Source organism: Ambystoma mexicanum, chromosome 10 (genome assembly GCF_040938575.1).
Source record: "Ambystoma mexicanum isolate Mex_15411 chromosome 10, UKY_AmexF1_1, whole genome shotgun sequence".
Classification (NCBI taxonomy): domain Eukaryota; kingdom Metazoa; phylum Chordata; class Amphibia; order Caudata; family Ambystomatidae; genus Ambystoma; species Ambystoma mexicanum.
This window is the reverse complement of record NC_090932.1, coordinates 257,527,393-257,548,362: the sequence shown is the minus strand read 5'-3', so window position 1 is coordinate 257,548,362 and position 20,970 is coordinate 257,527,393. Positions and strand designations below refer to the sequence as shown.

Genomic DNA, 20,970 nt, shown 5'->3' with positions numbered 1-20,970 from the left:
ACATTGGGTACTTATACTAACTAGGTTGTTTTAAGCAGTGGTGTGCTTAAACAATGTCCCTGAGTCATGGCGGCAGGATAGCTCAGGATAGCTCAGCTGCAGCGTGTGCGTCTTTGAAGCAAGACGACACGAAGCAACAACCGGTTCGATCCCCGGGTCCGCGCTTAGAAACCTCTGGGTGTTTAAACGTGTTATAAATACGTAACTAAGACAAAAAAAAAACAAACACAATTACACAACTAAGAAAAACAAACAATTCCTGTAACAGCGCCTTGATGCCTGCGGGCTGTGTGAGCGCTTTATAAATGTAAATAAATTTTAAAAAATAAATAAATGGCGCTGTGCAGAGATCATACCCATTTATAAAAAGGCGCACATGGGCAAGTACCGGTATAAGTACCGCTTTCCCGCTTGAAACGCTGTAATGCTGCTCCTGTGACTTCTGAAGCCCTTTGGACTCGTGGACTGCGATCCTGCACAATTATTCCAAGCGTTTTTTTCAGCGTGTTGCTTTAACGCCACTGTGTGGCTGCAGTGATTGACATTTGTCGAGCCCGCCTCATTCCTATACGGATTGGCTCCTTTCTCAGCCTATTGTCATCTGTTTAACTACAAATTGCTGGCGCACGCGCACAGCACGCGTGCACACGGGCAAGTACCGGTATAAGTACCGCTTTCCCGCGTTACTGCGGTCTGTGGCAATTTGTCTTTTCATTTTTTTTATCAACTATATATCTATCTCATGTTTATCTTATGATTGTTTTATGTTTATGATTTTACCCGTTTGATTGATCTGCATTTATATTATTACTGTATTACTGTTTTCTTCTCGAACACTATTTTTTCCTTTTTCTTTTTTGCTTCTGATTTAATCAGTTAGCTGCTAAAGATTAGTCTTCTGGGGAATCTAAATAACTAGCATTTGACGTTCTGATTAACCTGTGATTGATGGTATTTCATACCTATAAGCTTACTCCGAACATGCCGGATACTGCTTGTGCTCTCTTAAATCTGGTTGCATGTGGAAAGGTGGCAGCTCAATCCCCCAGATTTTTTACTGCTATCGCGCTAACTCCACTCATAGCGCCTAATCCCGGTGGCCCAATCCTATCGTCCAAATTTCCCTTTCCACTTGTGCCGACTGAAAGCTGCCAATTACAACATCTGAATCACCCTTCAAAGCCACAATTCCTTGGTCCTAATGTTCTCTCTTCCACCATCAATCACCCATCCCCTGGTTGCCAGACCCCGCAGGCCTTTACGAACATACACCCACTGTCCGATGTCACCATGCTGAACTCTGTCCGTCCTCACTTCTTAGTGTCAAGTAAACCGCTTATCCCTTCTCCAATTCAGTTCCCTTCCCTCCACCCGGACGCATCTGATATTTCCATCCATGCATCTTCAAGTGCCATACCCATCTCTGTGAATTCTGATGAAGCCCCCACAGGAGTTGCCACCCACTCCCCAGTTATTCGGTCTTCATCATTTATTCACTCATTCGCCATGCCTACTCCCAGAGCGCCACAGACAATGCCCTCAACTGCATTGTCTCAACAACTTGCGTTCATTCAAGCTGCTCTCACCTCTATCAACCTTGCAATTTCTACTATGAGCAAACTGTATGACACCATTGATCACAAGCTTGCAAATCAGTCCTATCATTTTGAAGAACTTACTAAATGGCTACATGCACACGGCTCTCCTCCCATCACCACACCGTCTACTAATTTATCTGTGGCTCATTCACAAATCTTGCCACCAAACTGCCCAGAGGCCTAGGTCGACAATGTGTGACAACCCAATGAGCCCTCTCCAGATTGTTTTATTATCCCATTTACCCACCATCTCAGGTGTAATCACACCCATAGTGACCCCTTCCTCTGCATCCTGCCTCACAGTGTGCAACTCCTGTTCCTGGTCTTCTACCTCTCGATTGTCCCAACAATATCCCCGAGCCTCCCATCAACTCACCTCAGTTACTTGCTCCTGAACAGCCCCTTCCTGAGCCCATGACTGTTCCCTTACCACCTGTGGAGCCGGCTCTCATCCCTTTCCCTGTCCCCACTCCAGATGCTCCTCCACTCTTTCCGCTTCAGCTCCCTTCTTCAAGTCATCCTCCACCAACCTTGTCTTCCGAGGTACTGTCGGTTCCGGCTGACAAATCCATACCTATCACCAAACCATCAAACCGAAGATGTTGCCCTGTCGCCAAGAAAACAAAAAATGTGGTAGGTGTAAAACACTCTAAACATACATATTTCTTTAAAGCTTTAGGCCAGTCTGCCAAATCCTCCACGGTCTCTGACTGCGGTGGCATTGCCCCAACTCCAAAGCCAGCCCAGGTCCAACAGCATCACACTCCCGGTCTTATCCCCAAAGCCTCATTCATTACCTTCTGATGCTACTCCTTTAGCATCTTTCTCCATTAAGTCAATTAGTTCATTCCCTTGATCATCAGGTGCCTCCCCATTCATCTTCTAATCCCCTAGTTCATTCTCAAGTACTACCCACAATTTCTCAAACTTCTTCTATTCCTTCGACTCTTTCAACTAATCCTTTCATTTCAGATGCCCAATTTGATTATAAAGCTAGCATCTATGCCTATTTAGCCACGCGATTGTCTCACTTACAGATGCCGGCAGGCCCTATAAACTCCATAACCTCTCGGCCGCTCGATCTAGGCATTTCCTCTCAAGTTGATGCTCAAATTGCACAAATTGTTCCTCATCCTACAAAACATGTTACCTTCTCACAACTTCCTGTACTATCCACATCTGAAATTCAAACCTCTCCTAGTACTGCTTTGTCAGATCTAAAGGCCAGTGTCCAAGGCACATCATGTTGACTCTGAGTGCCCAGTGCATACTACCTCAGCTCAAGCAATACTTGATGAAGAGATTGCCTTACGTTCGTGCCTTAGATTGACCTCCTCAAACAAGGCCACTGTAAGTTAATTTGCCAAACCTTTGTCTAAAGACTCGGTGTGCACTCGCATCCCATCCCACTCTTTTATTCTTAAGTGTCGAGAGGGAAACTTCCCTAAATACGATCTCAATCGTGCAAGGGTGCTAAATATCTTTGGAGACATTGAAGATTTACATATTACGACTCATGATATAGACCAGATTGAATTTGTCCCAGATACTTGCTCTTCTGTGGTCAGACTTCGCATTCCATCTGGCTTAGTCTGGAACTCAATCTGGCAATGTAAAATGCAACTTTTCAAACTAGGCTTTCTCCTAGCTTTAGATCCGGAATCTACCTCGCATCCATCACAACTTCCCAAGACTAAAGTTAACATTTATCAAGGTACTTCTCATAAATCTATTATCTCTTCCACACCACCTTCTTATTGTCCTTCCTAACCACCAAGCGTTCCAATCTCATCATCTTTGAAACTTGCTAGTTGGAATACCCGAGGCAATGCACATCTACACATCTCTCTCATATCTGTCTCTGTCCTATCATATTGTAGCCCTTCAAGAAACCTGGCTACTCATCCATCAGTATGGGATGGCTTCGATCTAACTCTACTCCCAGCTCTTCCCACCAAGAGTAGACCGTCTTTGGGCTTATTAGTTGCGGTCAACTCTCAGATGGGCCTTTCAGTCTCACCCTGGGCTTCAGTGCAGGTCCATATCCAATTGGTGAAGATTAGTCATCAAACTTTCACAATTGCGCTGGTTAACATCTACCGCAGCCCCGTCGGACAAATTGATGAGACCTTCTTTGATGACTTGGTTTCTATTCTTGATACAATCTTGACCGCTCCTCACATCTCACACACGATTGTTTTGGGCGACATAAATCTTGACTGCTGGAACCAAGCTCGTTCAAATCAATGAACTTCTATGTGGTCCTCTTTCATGATGCGACGCAACTTTCATATGGTCAATGGGGCGGTCCCAGGCGACGTCACCCCTCGTTGCACATGGCATCGAGGCGCTAGTTCGAACATCGACTATATTTATGTCGATGCTTCCTTGTTCCAACACAGTCTCACCATCATGGATCTAACCTATAGTGACCACAACCTACTTTCTATGAGCATTCAGTGATCCCTTTCCAACGAGGACAGCCACTATTTCTTGCCTGAACTCCTCACCAACCCTGCAAGATCTCGAGTGCGCTGGAATCTATCTTCTTTGTCATCTCTCAAGCATAGTATTGAATATCATGCCCAATCCTCACACCATATCCACTATTCTGAATTGTTGAGCCCGTTTGTCAATACTCTCTCCACTCTGAGAAAGTTAAATGTCAGACATCGACATTCTTTCGATCTGTCCATTCAATCAACAAAGGCGGACTATCGAAGAGCGCCGAATACCATCATACGGTTGAATTCTCCTTCTTGTGGTCGTGACCTCTCCATCCTTAAAACCAGATATAAGAATTGGCTTAGAAGCAAGAGGGCTGTTCTCTTTCAACATGACAGTGAAGTCATGTTAAGAGCAATGAAGAACAAAAATTCTAGCTATATGTGGCAAATACTTCATGCTCAGACTTCCCATTCGCAGGGCTCGTTACAGATCAATGGAGTTTCCGACATGGCTTGGCTAACCCATTTCTAAGTGCTATATGCTGATGTAAAATTTTCTAACTACAAGTTCTATCCAAACTCTGCGATTCCTTGGAAAGTTGATTTTTCAATACCGGAAATTCAAAATCGAATCGTGAAAGCCAGTTTGTCACGAGCCGCTGGCCCTGATGGCCTCTCTAACATAATTTTTAAGGCACACCCCTCTGAATGGGCCCATATCTTATACATTATATTCTGCAATATTTTGAAGCATCAGTTAATTCCAGTCTCATGGAAGACTTCTTTATCATTCCAATTTTCAAAAAGTGCGACCGTAGTCTACCATCCAATTACCGCCCTATTGCACTTCTTGATGCTCCAGGTAAACTCTTCTGTAGATTCATTCTTCGTGACTTCAACACATGGACTACAAATTTTCATCTTCGTGACCCTCAGCAATCAGGATTTGTTTCAGGTTTAGGCACCACCATTAATTTAATCTGTCTCAATGCTCTTAAGGCACAATGTCACGCCACTAAACAACAATTTTTTTTCGCTTTTGTAGATTTGCATGCAGCGTTTGACTCTGTTAGCCGACTACTTCTGACTAAACTCTCTTGTGACCAATGCCCATCCACTTTATTTGATATCATTTCTGCTTTACATACTGACACTTCCATACAAATTCGTCTTTCCTTAGATGGGTGCTTATCCTCAAACATCGCTACAGCCCGTGGCCTTAAGCAAGGTTGCCTGCTGGCCTCGGCCGTTTTCAGTTACTTCATTCAAGACATGAGACTTGCCTTCGAGAATATTATTTCAGACTCTCCTAAATTTAATAATCATCCAGATAAAGCATTACTATGTGCCGATGATTTGGTCCTCATTTCTAAAACTCATTCTGGTTTACAGACGCTCCTCAATGCATTTCATAATTACATCTTTTGCAATGAACTGAGAGTAAACACGACCAAAACTCAAATTGTAACATTTTGTCCAAGATTACATAAACCACTAACTCATTTGTGGCATATTAACCAGATTCCTTTAACTGTGGTTTCACATTACACCTATCTTGGAATGATCTTCGAGGGCAAGGCTCATGCTTCTGGTCATACCTCACATTTGTCTGCCAAACTGAAAAATGCCATTTCTCAGGCTTCTTTCATTATGTCTAACTATGGTAAATTCTCAGTGATGCCGGCACTACAATTCTGGAATTTAAAAGTCACTCCCATTCTTCTCTATGGGCTTGAAACTACCAATGAAGACTTGGCACCGCTTCTCACCTTATGGGAAGCTAAATTCTGGAAACAGGTGTTACATCTTCCATAATGCACACCTTGTGCATGGATTCGGTATGAATTAGTTTTAGTCTCATTACAAGCCCTGCATAATTGGCGAGTGTGTGCCCTCTTTCGTAAGTGCCTTATCTCAACCACTTACATCTCTATCTTACAATTGTTATCCAAATACATGTTCTCGGTTAAACATGTTTTTATAAACACTTGGCTGACAAAGGTATACAATATTTTGGCTATTGCAGAGGTCTCAATTGATATTCTAGTCTCGAATCCGGACAGAGCAAAACTTAAAATGTATCAAACTGATTGGCTTCTGACCAGAGACCTCTGCCTACGATATAAAGATGGAGATGGGTTGAGATTTCCTCACAAAAAAATCCGTACGGTGGCCCCATACTTGATTCTCTCACCCACCCTGCAATATCGCCTGGGAATTCTTCATCTGAGGTTTAACCTTTGGATCGCTAAGGATATTCAAGTTGGGCGCAAGCTTCTACCTCCAGCGGAGAATAAGTGTCACTTTTGTTTGTCACCCGACACTCATGAAACTCTTGTTCATCTGATTACTCAATGTGTACGTCTCCGGGATAAAAGAGAAATTCATTTCTCAAAATTGTGCAAATATTTAGGTCTTTTAGACCCTGAAGACTGTTGGGCAGCAATACTAAACTCATCATGTTCAGCCCAAACAAATGGCTACTGTCAATTTCTTGAATTCTTTGATGCTGGAACCGGCTGGTCACAAATCTAAGCTGCCCTCTTATTATTGTGTGGATTTCAGTATGATGTATTTGACTTATATCATTTTAATTTTGTTGCTTTTTTTTAGTTTCTTTTTCTTATATTTTCTTGTTATTTTTTTTGTCTTCTCTTGGTATATCTTGTTATTAATTTATGATATTCGAAACTGTGTAAAGTGAATTGTTTTATATTTGAAAGGTTTATTAAATTCAACTAACCAAATAAAAAAAAAAAGGGTTGGAAAGAAAAAACCAATAATTACAGAACAATCTCTCTACTCAATGCTTCAGGGAAATTGCTTGCCAATGTGATACTACAATAACATCAGGACTGGGTGATAGCGAGGGGCCTTATTTCGCACCTTGAGGCTAGGTTTCAGAAAGGGGTAAGCATGGTAGATTAGTGCATCCGCCTGTCCATGATTCTGCGGAAGTACTGTATTGAAAGGAAAGTGTGTTTATGATATAGTAACACTCTGTGAGGCTACACAACACTTATCTGCGTGGTATTGGTCTGTACTACACAAGTTGATAGTGTGACTGAGCAGCCAGGCATGTCTCGAGAGGGTTAAAGCTGTAGCAATGAAATTCACAAATGCAAATAGCCAAGTAACACACTCGAGGTTTCAGTTATAAATAGTTATTTATTTAACATCCATTTTTTAAATAAGCCTTCTTTAAAAGGGGCAAGATATGTAACAATCAAATATACTTTAAAATACTTTTCCAGAATCAGCAGAAGTTAGTGGATACTCTTTGGATATGCTTTTTGCACACTTCCTCACCCAGAGGTGACATCATTAACAAGGACAGTAATGTTTATATATCACTAGTTATACTTTGCAGATTCTGAGGTTGTAGAAAGGAAAGGCGAGAGGAAGGAAAAGGTTAAACAGGTTCTCTGGGCATATGAGTATACTTAAATCTTCCAATGAAGTCTAGACAAGCTTTTCTCAGCAATAACAGTCTAAAACAAGTTACCACCTAAGAGGGACAGAAATATCAGCCTATGGACTAGAAGAATCTGCAGTGAGCCAGGACAGACAGTCAATTGGAGCACAGTCTATGGAGCTGAGTCACTTCTTAGATAAAAAGTCTTGCACAATGTTAGAGAGACTGAGCTAAGTACCCCAAGTCTAAACAGTACCTCTGGTTTGAAGAAAAGTGGTCCAGCTGGATTCTGTCCTGTTGCAGCGGTGCAGACCATGGGTTCCTGAGCCGCAGTCGTGGGGACAAGAGGGAGGACGTCTGGAGGGCTCCTGCAGCAGCAATTTGGAGGTCGTCGGCAGCTACGGGCTCTTTTTGGATCAGACCGGTTGGGCATCCTTCACTCCTTGTGTCCTGCACTCTGTTGAGGGGACTCGAGCTCTGGTCATCCTGCTTCTGGAGGGTCCTTGGGAGACTCCTGGAGCTTCTGTCTGGATTTCAGACGTTGCACTCAACTATGGATTTCACGACCTATGGCACTCGGTTCTTGCAACAGCGAAGTAGTACAGCCAATCAGGGAAGATGGTCGAGTGGAGTTCATCTCAGGGTTAGTTGATCCCACTAACCCAGACACACTGGAGCCAGAGACGGGCTTCAGGGCTGAAGCACACCAAACGCAAAACTAACAAAGGGCTCAACGCAGCCTCGATACACAGAGTAAAACCCAAGAAAGACCTTACAAACAGAAAAGGGCAAAAGAAGGCCGCAGCCATTTTTGACAAAATGGTCACCCAAGGGTGTTATACTGCAGCTGAGGATTCAGCCTGCGGTAGAAAAGCACATTGGTAGGAAATTCAAACCACTGGTGCCAGCCATTTAAAGTAGTGAGGGTAACATACATTTTTTTTACATGAGAATGTTGTCCCCCAGCACACCACATAGGATGGTGTGTTCCATGTCATTTCATTGCCGGATGAAATGACAGTGGGTTGGATATTTCAATGAGAAAAATCAAGGTTTTTTGTATTTTTTGGGAGGGGCCCTCCAACTCCCATCCCCTTTAATTATATTAACTGTAACCCACACCCGATCTATATATTTTTTTAACCCCCCCATCAAAATTCGATGAGTTTTCACGTTGAAATAACAGAGAAAAACCCAGCGTCCTTTCATCCGATGATTAAAGGACATTGTACCGTGTGCTGGACCCACAAAGAGAAAAGGTAAGTAGTCAATTTCACTTTACTATTCTTGGGACCAGTCGTTCACACAAGAAAAGGTATTTTAACCTTATGAGAAATGTAAAGGATTTTTCAGTGACACTGCGCTGAAGGTGGTGTGTGTCAGCATACAAAAAGTAGATGCCTATGGAGTTTGTCAGACTCCAAAAACAGAAGACACATAATCCAAATCGAGTCAAAACGTGTGACAGTGGGCAAAAAGGTCTCACGCACTCCAGGATTAAAACTAAAAAGTCCTCCAGTCCAGCAAAAGAGCTGGGGCTCTCTAGGGTTGAAGGGAATTGGCTCAAATGAGATTTTTCACTAACCTATTTATAGAACTTCACACTGCTTTAGACAGTGTACCTCTGGCGAAGTTATGGCAGGTTCTGTTGAAAAGGGGGATGCCTTGCCAGCTGGTATCCATCATTGTCCAACTTTATTGTAATAACACAGCAACTGTGAGATGGGGCTCGGTGGGAGAAACCACTGACCAGTTTCCCGTAGACAGTCGTGCAGCAAGGCTGTGTCCTTGCCCCGCTTCTGTTTTGCTTATGTATAAATGAGATTATCCATAGTCTGATTGTGGAATGTGAGAGGGGTAACAGACTCACCGAAAATCAGTGCTGATGGTTTTCTGGCCCTAGTCTTCGCAGATGACTCAGTTCTGTTATCTATGTCACCTATGGGGATAAAGTGGGGTGTGGAGGGTTTACTAGTAAGTGCTCGCAACTAGGACTAACCCTCAATAGAAATAAGACCAAGGTGATGGTGTTTAGGCCAAGGAGGCCTAGGGTCAGGATCCCTGAGGTTGGAAGTAGAGAGGACTCTTTTGGAACAGATCCTGTACTACAACTACCTGGAGGTACGATTCTCTGACACTGGGTCATGGGCTTGTCAGTCCAGCAGGTCAGTCTATTCTTGAACAGTGGTGGCCTAAGGACATTTTTTGTATCCCAGGGTGAGCAAGCGGTTTTACCCTTAATTGATATTTACACAATCCAGGTTACAGTTTTATATGGAGCTGAAATATGGGGACAATTTAATGGTTCAAAACTGGGTGTGACTGAGAATAAATTATTTAAACAATTACTTGAACTACCATGTAGTTCACCAAGTGCACCAATACTGATTAACCCAACAACTGGCCTGGAAACCAGTTTTTTATTGGGTGCAGCTTTGGGGTTCACCGGAGCTGCGAAAGTAACAAGAAGCTCTTTCTGACCAGTTGAACCATCCTGGAGGTCGATATCTCCAATGGTCTACCCATGTAAAGCAACAACTGGGCTTGGTGGGTCTAGACGTATTCTGGAAGAATCCACAGAATGTTGTGCAATGCCAAAAGAGATGTCACGCGACTTGCTAAATGGGAGAAGCAGGAATGCCTCCTAAGCCAGTGCTTGAGATTGAAATGTGGGCTAGAATATCTCTCCGTAAAACCCATTTTGAGTCGTGAGTTATTTAGACCCAATAACTCCATCCTGTGCTTGTACCCTATTTATCAAATTCAGGATTGGTACCGACCAGGTGGCGACTTTTACCCGCGGTTTGGGGGATGGCAACTCTGAAGTTTGTCTGGCCTGTGTTATGGCCCCCGTGTCTGTTGTGCATTTCCTGCTCTTTTTTTAATGCTAGTATGAACTGAAGAGACTGAACATGATCCCACTATTTAGGAAAAACCCACTATTTAGGAAAAATCGTGTCAACAATATTGTGAGTGCAGTTGCCTTATGTCGATCGACTAAAATCTTAAATATTATTTCATTGCCAAATGTATTAATTCCACCTGGTGCTATACGAAATGATTGCTGTGCTACTGATTTTCATGTATTATGTAATGAACTGGATTTTATGTTATGCTTATGTGAATTTTAATGTTAGCTTTCTCCTGAATTCAAGGTGCTAGATTTGTGTACCAATGTTTCAAAATTGCCGGATAAAGTATTTTGTATAGGAATAGGATATAATAAATCTATAATATAAATGTATGTGTTTCTTTGATGTGCAGTACTAATTGGGTTCAGTGTACTTACCTACAGCTCACATCTTCCTCTTAAGATGAGCCTGACTGCTCTGCTACTCTACCAAGGTCTCTGAGTAGTACAGACTGATACTTAAGCGTTGGGGATCTACAAACCACTGGGATAGCTTACTAAAGTCTTACCTCCATGTAGGACTTAAGGAAAACTCCCTTAACACATGCTCCATGTGCAGCAAATCAACCAACTGGCTCAATTCGAAACTAGATTGCAAAGAGAGCACCCGCAAGCAATCCCCTTGTCACGCACTCACCCTCTGGAACTCACTCCCGGTATCGGCTCAGAAAGCATCCACAATTTTCCAGTTTCGCCAAGCTGTCAAAACGTGTTTTCTTTCCAACACCTGACCGTGAACTAAACTGTGCTTCAGTTAAATGATGCCCGCTCAAACGCTGGCCACCCACACCCTGTCCAGCGCTCCTCTGCTCTTGAGCTAGGTCTGTGTTTTCAAACTGTACAATAAAAAATGGGGATAAACTATGCCTCACACCAACAGACTATTAGCTGAGGTCTGGGAAAGGGCTATAGGGAGGTATTATTTTGATCTATTCAACAAAAGATAAATGGTGCAGGTTGCTACTTCAAAGAAAAAGGATGGCTGCAGACTGATGCAGAAACATATTGCAATGAGTAACATTGCATGCCCATAGTGCAGCCACCCCTTCTGCCTGGGCCCTCATTAATGCTCTGTGGCAGAAGGCACATAGAATTGGTAACAGGGCACATCCTACTTCCAGCTCAATATACACTCATGAAAGTGGATGTGAAGGGCCATTTGTTAAATGAGCTGGAAGTCTGCTGCTTCTGCACGAACTATACGTTGAGGGCAACAATGTATTTATCCATTTTGATGTTCAACATTGTGAATTCACCTGCGCCTCTCCCTCCTACCCCCCCAGCCCCCACCCACACCCAGGGGATGATGTAAGGGGCACATTGTGACTGAAAATGGCCACTGATGCGGTTGGCGCATTGTTCCAATGCAACTGCCCCTGCTCCCCAGGTCCTCATTTATGAGCTTTCCTGTCACAAATGTACAAAACAAACTTCATATATCTGGAAACTATTTCGACATGGAAATGTCATTGCCACTTTCTCATATTTCTTATATTATCTCTATGGTGCATCACGTAAAATGGATGTTCAGGTCGCCATCCCTATTACTCCTAGCTGTTGGTCTGGTGCTCACTGTTGAAGCCATTTAGCTTACAGCCGAGCTGTCGCATTTGACCTCAGTTTGGTGGGTGCCACCTACACTGCTGCCCGCGCCTGTGTAGCATGCCTTTGTTCTCCATGGTAACATCGGGCCTCACTGTGCAGACTTCATTCTGAAGTTCAGCTTTGCCCAACTCCTGCCCCTCAATCAGAACTCACTTACAAATTCGGTTTTCTGATATGCAACCCCCTAATGTATGTTGAGGCCTAGGGAAGGAAGGAAGGAAGGAAGGAAGTAGAAGGGCTTTTCCGTCTGTTTTACCTGAGCATGGCTTCAACATACTTTGGTCTGACCAATGCTGAGCCATAGACCAGCTTTGTGTCCTTAAGCACTTTACACAAAACCACAAGCCTAGGGGTTTGGTAAAAAGAAATCCTTTTGGTATGGATGATATACATGGGGAACACCCCACCCTGCAAAAAATATCAATATTGCAGCTGTTTTTTCTCGCTGTTCATTGAGCTTTTTTCAAACTTGGCAAATTCTCATTTCTAACACGCATCCCCTCCTGAATGTATTTTGGGAGCCTAAGGAAGCAAGTAGAATGGCTTTGCCGCCTGTGTTTTCTTGGCCATGGCTTCAACATGCCTTGACTCCCCCTGAGATGAGTGCATTCCAGATGCCCCCACTGGCTTGGCGAACCCCTCTCTCTAGCTGTCTCTCCTTTAAGAATTAGTAATCTTGTTACTTGTAATGCTCCATTTACCAGGGTAGCTAACACATTTGTTACTGTTGCCTAAATTGCTACTATAAATAACTTGCTGTGATGTGGAAAGACTGGATTTAGCATTTCAGGGGTTGTCTGTGCTAATCAGTGCATTCCAAGATTTCTCAAGTAAGGCAGAAGTGTTGGAAGTTCTCAGGAAAACCAAAAACATGATATTTCTCCATTGCGAGAATTATCATGGGGGTAATGTTCAAGCAACGGCATCCTTTGCCTCCTTGTGAGATTTTATAGATTCCGAGTTCACCCTCTGCTGCCTTGGTAACACCAGTCTTCTGATAGTTTAATTATTTGACTTTGGTTTATTAAATGTGATACTCAGTTGCATGCAAAATCTGTAATGGTTAGAATTAGTTAATATAGTTGGTGTGTGGGGTCAGCAGCCCACAGGTGGATTTGCAAATGGAACTGTAGAAACAATTTTGCATGCCGTCGGTGATCCACAAATGGATGTACACTCCTCCTATTGGGCAATGTATTTACTATATCACTTCTAATTTCTAATTTTGTTTAATGTTCACATTTGCAGGTATCGAAGCGAGAAAGTAACGATTGGTTATGCCGAATACATTGCTTCCCGTCAGCACTGTTTCCCAAACGGCTCCCTCCATGCTCCGCCGTTGTATACTCATTACTCCTGACACAAGGCTGCACGGTCAGTCCTCTGCCCCGTTGCCTGGCAATGCCTGTGACATCATGGGGGCGGATGCCTCCTCTTCCTGGTCCAGTTACTTCTATTACTGTACCATTTTATGATGCTAGCTTCCGTTGCCAACCCTGCCTCGGAGCAGCTCTAGGAGTGCAAGGAGAACCCTGCAGGGCCCAGTCTTACCGCTGCCTCCTTCCTCAACTGGATATCTTTGGACTTGGACACTGTGACTGGTAATACTGAGAGATCAGCCAAGGACCCTTTGGCACCCACCGCTTGGGCTGGTGGTGCTACCCTTAATTGGTCTTACCCTGCATTCTTTTCACAGTGATGGGATTTAGGCTTGAAAACTGCACTCCTGCCCAATCGGGACCATGAAGGAGCCTTTCCTTTGGCAGTCTGGGCAACGGAGCCCTTCTAGGAACCCTTTTTAGGTTATTTTAATTTTTAATTTTCATTTATTGCCTTTCATTTATGCCCCAAGAGCTAATCATGATTTCTTACTTGGTGGTATTTCAAGACAGAGCGCTGTAAGAGTTCCCTTCTCATCACAATGTCTGACCAACCAAAGGAGACCATCAGCGACCATCTTCACATATTTCTCTTTAGAACACTATTTGTGTAATCGAGATTGAGTGGGCCACGTGAGCTATGGGATTTTCTTTGGGATGGGCCTCATCTGATTTACAGTGGATGCTCATCAAGAGGGTGCTAGGCCTATGAACCACACAGGCAACCAATCAAGAGTGACACAGGGCCTAAACACGCAAATGTGACTAATGCTGGTCGATAAATCACTGTGGGGTTACTTCAATAATGTGCTAAGCCTATGAACTGTAGCAGTCATCAAGTATACCCCAGGAACAGTTGCTGCAGAGGAGGCTTGCTAAGAGGAGGCCATACCTGTGCTTTGAAGAGAAGGCTTATTTGAGTGTACCGATTCTAACACACATGCGCTTACCAATTGTCACCAGGCTTTTGCACGTGGGGAGGTGGAGAGAGGTTCTTGGGAGTTGCCCGGGACTTTCAAATGCAAGATTTGCTTAACAGGAGGGGTCCAGGTCTATGAACTGCAGAGGTGCTTCTACCAGTAGGTGTGGGGTGTGAGCTGCAGGCTGGCTTAACGGCAGGTGATCAGGTCTGTGAACCATAAGGGGACCTGTACATGGACTAGTCTTTTGGGTTGGAACTGACCAAGTGCACATAACAAAGTGTGTATTTAGACCTGAAGCAGTGCTGTAGATTGAGCTTGACCAATGGTTATGCATACATGCTTCTTGCTGGAGCACCTTTTAAATACTTCATCCAAAAGGCTAATTTGTGACTATTGGACAGACAGATTCTGAGCAGTAGGAAATTGTTGGTAGTGCCTGATCTATCTATGTGTTGATTCCAGATGCCTCTGAACTGCTGGACCATCTCAAATCAATGGATTGAGTCTCACGTTTCTGTACTCATTTACATTTTCTAATTGGTTGCTCTAGTTTAATGACTATTTTTTTTGGATTGACTCATTCACTACCACAATACACCAGGAGCAACAGCAAATCTACTTGAAGTGATTGCGGTTTGAATATATCAATCCTCCTTATTTTAATGAGTTCTTCCCTTGACTTGTGTATTTCCAAGTGTGGAATAGTTGTCATCTTGATATACAAGGAGTAATTATGCTTCAAATGAAGGATGAGAATGTATCTGAAGTGACGAAAGCTGTTGAGTGCACCAAGTGTAGTAATGCGAAGTCTTCCAAGATGGAGTAAAGTCTAGCACTGTGTGCCGACAGTGCTGTTTAACTATTTGAAAGGCCATACCTGCCCAGAGAATAGTGCTGCTGTTTGTAAAACCTTAGGCAATTACACTTGGAGATTCTTGTGTAAACATTGGGAGTGGCTACACAGTTTCCTGTATGGAGAGGTCTATATGTGATCTCACTGCTCTCCCCTCCCCCACCCCCCCATAGCAAGAGGGAAAAGGTAATTTTGCAAAAGAACCTTCTCATCGTCACAATTCTTCATTCCCGTCTGCTGTGCGACAGAGAAAGTGAGCAGACAGGTATTTTTTCTTTGTCAGATTGTACCTTTTTATGTAGCATTTCGCCAATTGTTCTGACTTAGTTTAAAGCCCCTCACCACCACACTCCACTGCACTTCAAGTATCTATTTATTTTCTTTTAAAATGCGTACACCTTACTAGTCTTGTATTACCATGCTGCCACAGTGTGCTGGACTGCATTCTTGCCAGTTACTCAGATAAATATGTCTCTTCCTTTCTGAAGTTGAATGGCATGGTCAAATTGTGGAAATGACCACCTGGCCTACACGTGCAGTCAAATGGACTTGAGATGGTTACTATGTGGTTCATAGACTAGGCTATAAAGTTGGAGCTAAATATGGTGTACCTGGTTCTTGTTTAGTTTCCACAAGTCTGAAGCTCCAGTCATCAGCTTCTCACTTCGAATGAGCTCACAACATGGTTGTGGTAGAGCTGGTTGTCTTTGTGTGAAGATCTTACACACATTGCTGGAATATCTCTGATGAAGTATTATAGAAAATAAATGATAAGGTCACAAATGGTTGTCTCTTTTTTACAGGCCTAATCTCCTCATCCCTCACTCTTTCTCCATTTTAGTTTCTCACTCTTCCCTCTGTGCTTTGCTGCTTTCTATAAAGTCTTGTTTCTTCTGATGGCCATCACTGTCTAACAATTATATTGCAGTAAATCCTGATTATGCACTGGGTCAATTCGATTGTTAGAAGAAAATGTGCAAAGCTGCCCAAGAGCAATTGCCACTTGGGTCATTGCAAAGCTGCAGGTATTATGACCTATCTTTGCCATACTGAAATATGTACCGAACAAGAATACACATGCTTTTACTTGGCATGTCTTGTTTTACCTAGGGAATGATCACTAACTTACCCATTTTCATTTTTTTAACCACCAGTCACATGGACTGGAGTTGTGCAATTTCTGTATTTGAGGGGTGCATTCTAAACTTCGTAGAAGGTACTCTGGCTTTTAAGTTAAAGTTCCACAGAGGGTAACTTTGAAGATTACAGATAATTCAAAAGTGTATTAAGCACCTCCATAGACTGGTTCTTGCACCCATCCTCTACAAAAAAAAAAACTCACTCCAAGAACAACTTTAAAAACATGTACATATTCTAAATGCTTTTGCTCTGAGGAAGAATTTTTGAACCATTTGACTTTTCTTTTGGACTCATTTGGAAGACAGGCTAAATATAGCCTCCTAACACAGTTATCCTTTGCTGTGTCTGTTTAGGTTCATTGACTCATGATGCGTTAACATTTCTTTTTTTCTCTGTGGTTTCTGCAATGTTCATGAAACATACCTCACTTGCATGGTACATGAGGGAGAAACCCACACATTGGAGGATCATCAAACTGGGGCTTTACTTGTCAACCTTGAACTTCAACCAGTAATATGATATGGCATTTGTAACGCGCCTATACACAAGTGTTTCAAGGCGCAACGAGACAAGGGAGGGGCACGGAGGCAAGACAGACAACGTTCCTACTGGGCCAGGTGTCATTCAGATCGCAAGTGCATGGGAAGGCAATGGTGCATAGGGGTCCTAGGTGACACTCATGTAATGGCTACTAGTTCTAGGAATGGGAGGGGAATAAAATCCATAATCTAGATGGTGGCTGAATGACCTGCATCACATTATTTAAGGAATGGGAGGGTAGGCAGAAATGGTAATCTTCATTACTCTGTCTACCTCATCACAGTCTTTACTGATGTGAGTTCTCGCCCAGCAGACAGGCTTTTCACAAGCCCCCTAAAAAATTATTTTGCTCTTGTCATTTTTTTACTCTTCCCATAAAAGCACCTCAGACTTACCAAGATTTCCTGTTTGATTTCCAAGCAGTTTAAAATCACAATGGGTTTCAGGAGCAGGGGATTTTAAGGACTGTGACGAGGAGGGCTTGGATTTGCACTAATGAAGATTACCAATAACTAATCTGGCTATTACCATCTTGTCTGTCTTCCTCATCAAAGTACTTATTCTGACTATGGACCAAGCTGGAATCCTTCCAGAGATAATCAAGACACACATGTGCAGTTCTTGCTTTGGCAGTCACGCTATACTACCTAATACCTCTTAAAAATGTTGTTGTGGGTAGTATGGGAAACAATTAAGAAATGCAATAACACACCACTGCCTGGAACGCCCAGGAAGCCACCAGCCTCTGGCAGCCTCCCCTGTAACTGAACAGCATCTAAAAGAGTCTTAGCTCTAAAATGGCCCGACCAGTGTGATAGGGTAAACCTAGGGACAACAAAGTGCAGACAATAGAATGTATGTAATACATATACAGGTTTCCCCAACTCAAACTTTGCCCAACCAAACCGGACACCTGGAAGACACCATCCTATGGAACCTATTTTAATTTAAAGGTAACCACGGGTAACAAAAATACATTGCTAGACAAAGGGGAACAGGGTCTTGATTTAAAAACATTGACTAATTGTTAATGAACCAGTGATTAAACTTACTTAAGTAAACTGGCAAACTACTGAAGAACTAGTGAATAAATGTATACAAGTAAACTGGCGCAGAAAGCGTAGTGGCATCGTTCTTTCATTACCAATGCAAAGCACTCCCTTTTGCAATTGTCTCTGCACCTCTGGTATTTATAAATGTACTAGCTGTGGTGGTTGTGCACCTTCACATAGAAGGCATTTGTTTACCCTTCTCTGAATGACTGGTTAGTAACGGGGGGAAACCTGTAAAAATGTTCACTACATACATAGGCACAGTCTAAGGGTCTCAATCAACAAGGAAAACATAGTCTAGTCCCAGGCCAAAGCAAACCATTTCTAGGTGCAATAATATATACACAACTGGCACTAGTATACCCATCCAAAGAATCCCTTGTAATGTCAGGTAAGTCCGAAAGGTAATGGACCTGCTTGGCATAATGGCATCTTCAACACATGCATCATGCCAAGGTCAACATGTGTCCAGTACAATTGCTAGCGAACTAATAGTCACAAGCAGAACGATCTAGTGACAGTCTCGTACACATGGTCTTGGCACTAAAATGGTGGACAGAAGAGAACTTGCAAGAAGGGAAACGTTTTGTCAACCCGCCAGTTCATGTAACAATTCCAGTAGCTGCACCTATGACAAGTGGGAGGGCCCCATTGCTTACACCTCAGCTCTGGGCAGATTTTCAATTTCACAAAGGAAGCAACACGTAAACATACTAGAGCTTATAGCAGTCAAAATGGCCTTGTAGGCTTTCTAAAATCATTTGATTGGGTGGAGGGGAATACATCCTTGTTGCAACAGACCGTACAGCAGCCATGTTTTACATATAAAAACAGGGCACACATTTCCCAAAGTTGTCCAGCCTTGCTCAGAGCATCTGGCGGTGGTGTCTTTAAAGAAAATTAGACCTCCAAGCTCAACATGTTCCAGGGGAACACAACTGTCTAGCGACAGTCGAAGCAGAGTGCAGTTACAGGAACAAGAAATGGGAGTTGAAAACAAACTTACTCGAACACTTTTTTGCATGATTGGGTCGTCCAATGATGGACCTTTTCACAATCGTAAACAACTCAAATTGCCCAAGTTCCTCTGCCAGGTACCCACATAAAGGATCCCTGGGGAATGCACTATGGATCAGTTGGTCAGGGATATTCGCTCACACTTTTCTCCCAAACCCCCACCACCACTAGCCAGGTTACAGATAATTGTTCAAAAGATGCACCAAGAGCACATGACAATGATACTCCTTGCACCAATGTGGTCATGTCAAATGACACTCCCATCTTTTAAACATGTCTCTGTGTCCACCAATAAAAATTACTCCTCACGACCTACTGACCCAATGTTAGAAAACGGTCTTGCAGCCACACTGCCTTCCAACCAACTTGGCAGCTTGCCTTCTGATGTCATAGAATTCAGACATCTCAACTTGCCAACAAGATGTATGGACATTTTTAAGGAGGCATGCAAACCTAATACTACACTTCAATTTATAATAATTGGAAGATGTTTGTAGAATGGTGTCAAGTCAAACAACCCTATTGATTGCTCATCGTATCATACCTCTTTTTGTTTACTACACTCAGATATGGTATTTAACTCTTTGAAGGTGCATTTAGCTGCCCTATCAGCGTACACATCATCACAAAGTAAAATCTGGTAGAGTATCCCTGTCATCAGTGCCTTCATGGAAGGAGTTAAACAAATACATCCACCTGTAGCTAATCCGCCACCAAGTTGGGATCTCAGTGTTGTGCTAATCAAACCCATGTGTCCACCTTTTGAGCTAATGCGTAAAGCTTCATTAAAAGACCTTGGATTCAAAGTAGCTTTCCTTGTGGCACTTACTTCAATTCGCAGAATTGGTGAGCTTCAGCCATTAATCTGTGTTGGATCCCTTTGTTACAATATACAAGAATAAGTTTGTCTTGCAAACTCACTCACATTTCTCTCCAAAATACATATCTATATTTCATGTGAATCAGTCAATTGAACCATCAGCTTTTTTTCCAAAACCCTCAGAATAGCGGAGAATGGGCATGCCATACATTAAACACTTTTAGGGTAGTCATGTACTACCTTAACAAGAGAAAAGAACTTATGAAAACGGATCAGTTATTTGTGTCCTTGGCAGCCGGAACAGAGGGTGATCCTGTCTCCAAGGCTACTAAGCCTGGTGCATAAATGGATGCATACAACAATGTTAGTCTTTCAAGTAAAACATTTCCATTTACTCAGTTCACACGTAGTACAGGTGCTACACTTGCCTTCATTGTTAATGTTCCACTTAAAGCTATTTGCAAAGCAGCAACATGGACCTCGGTTTACACATTTACAGGGCACTATTGTGTTGAACATGAAGGAAGAAATGACTCTTGGGTTGGGCAGACAGTTTTAAAGCATTTGATTGTTACTCTTCCTTCCGCTCACCCGCCAACTTCTTCAGGTACTGCTTGCTGGTCTATGCAAAGCATGTGATTCTAAGCAGATGCACAGGCCTCAGAAGACAAACCTTATTTACCACTAATAGTCTTTCTGTAGCTTGCAGCTGCTTAGATTCACATGTGCCCACCCATCCTCCCCTTTATGGGAGCTAAATGTAAAGATACAGCAAGTAATGGAAAAAATATAGACATATACAAAAAATATACACATTAGGTAATACAGTTCACTGCAAGCTACTTCATACCTCTAGTCATAATAAGAGTGTGTTGAAATGTGAAGGAGCATGGGTACTGTACACGGAAGAGTAGGGTTTGTGGTATAGGAATGCCCCTGCCGACACCCTTTTCAAATTTGAAAACACGATGTAATGTAATCCTCCACACCAACCACTAGATGTTGGCTATTTAAAGCATGTGCATCTAAGCAGATAAAGCTACAGAAAGATGATTACTTACATTTTTGTCACATATATGCTCTAAGAGAACAGGTTTTGTCCTGCATTATCTGCCTTCAAGCAAAATGAGGGACCCCCATGATCCCACAAGGTTCAAGAAAACTGGTGTGCCAGCAGTGCCTGTTTCTGAGTAAGCTATTTCCCATAGAGCCCACCTTGACCATTGAATTGCAATTCTAGGGTGTGCGGGGTTGGTGGTAAGGTAATGTT

At 42.9% G+C, this 20,970-nt stretch overlaps 1 protein-coding gene across 4 annotated transcripts in view; it reads left to right on the top strand.

The window, feature by feature from the left end:
* The window catches only part of AMMECR1L (AMMECR1 like), a 510,558-nt gene extending 494,644 nt beyond the window's left edge, over positions 1-15,914 (top strand). For all 4 annotated transcript variants that reach the window (XM_069617808.1, XM_069617806.1, XM_069617807.1 and 1 more), the window contains one exon: positions 13,225-15,914. In XM_069617808.1, the coding sequence (XP_069473909.1) occupies positions 13,225-13,336 (112 nt within the window). In that variant the 3' untranslated portion in view covers positions 13,337-15,914. The remainder of the gene's footprint in view (positions 1-13,224) is intronic.
* Positions 15,915-20,970: the final 5,056 nt, after the last annotated feature.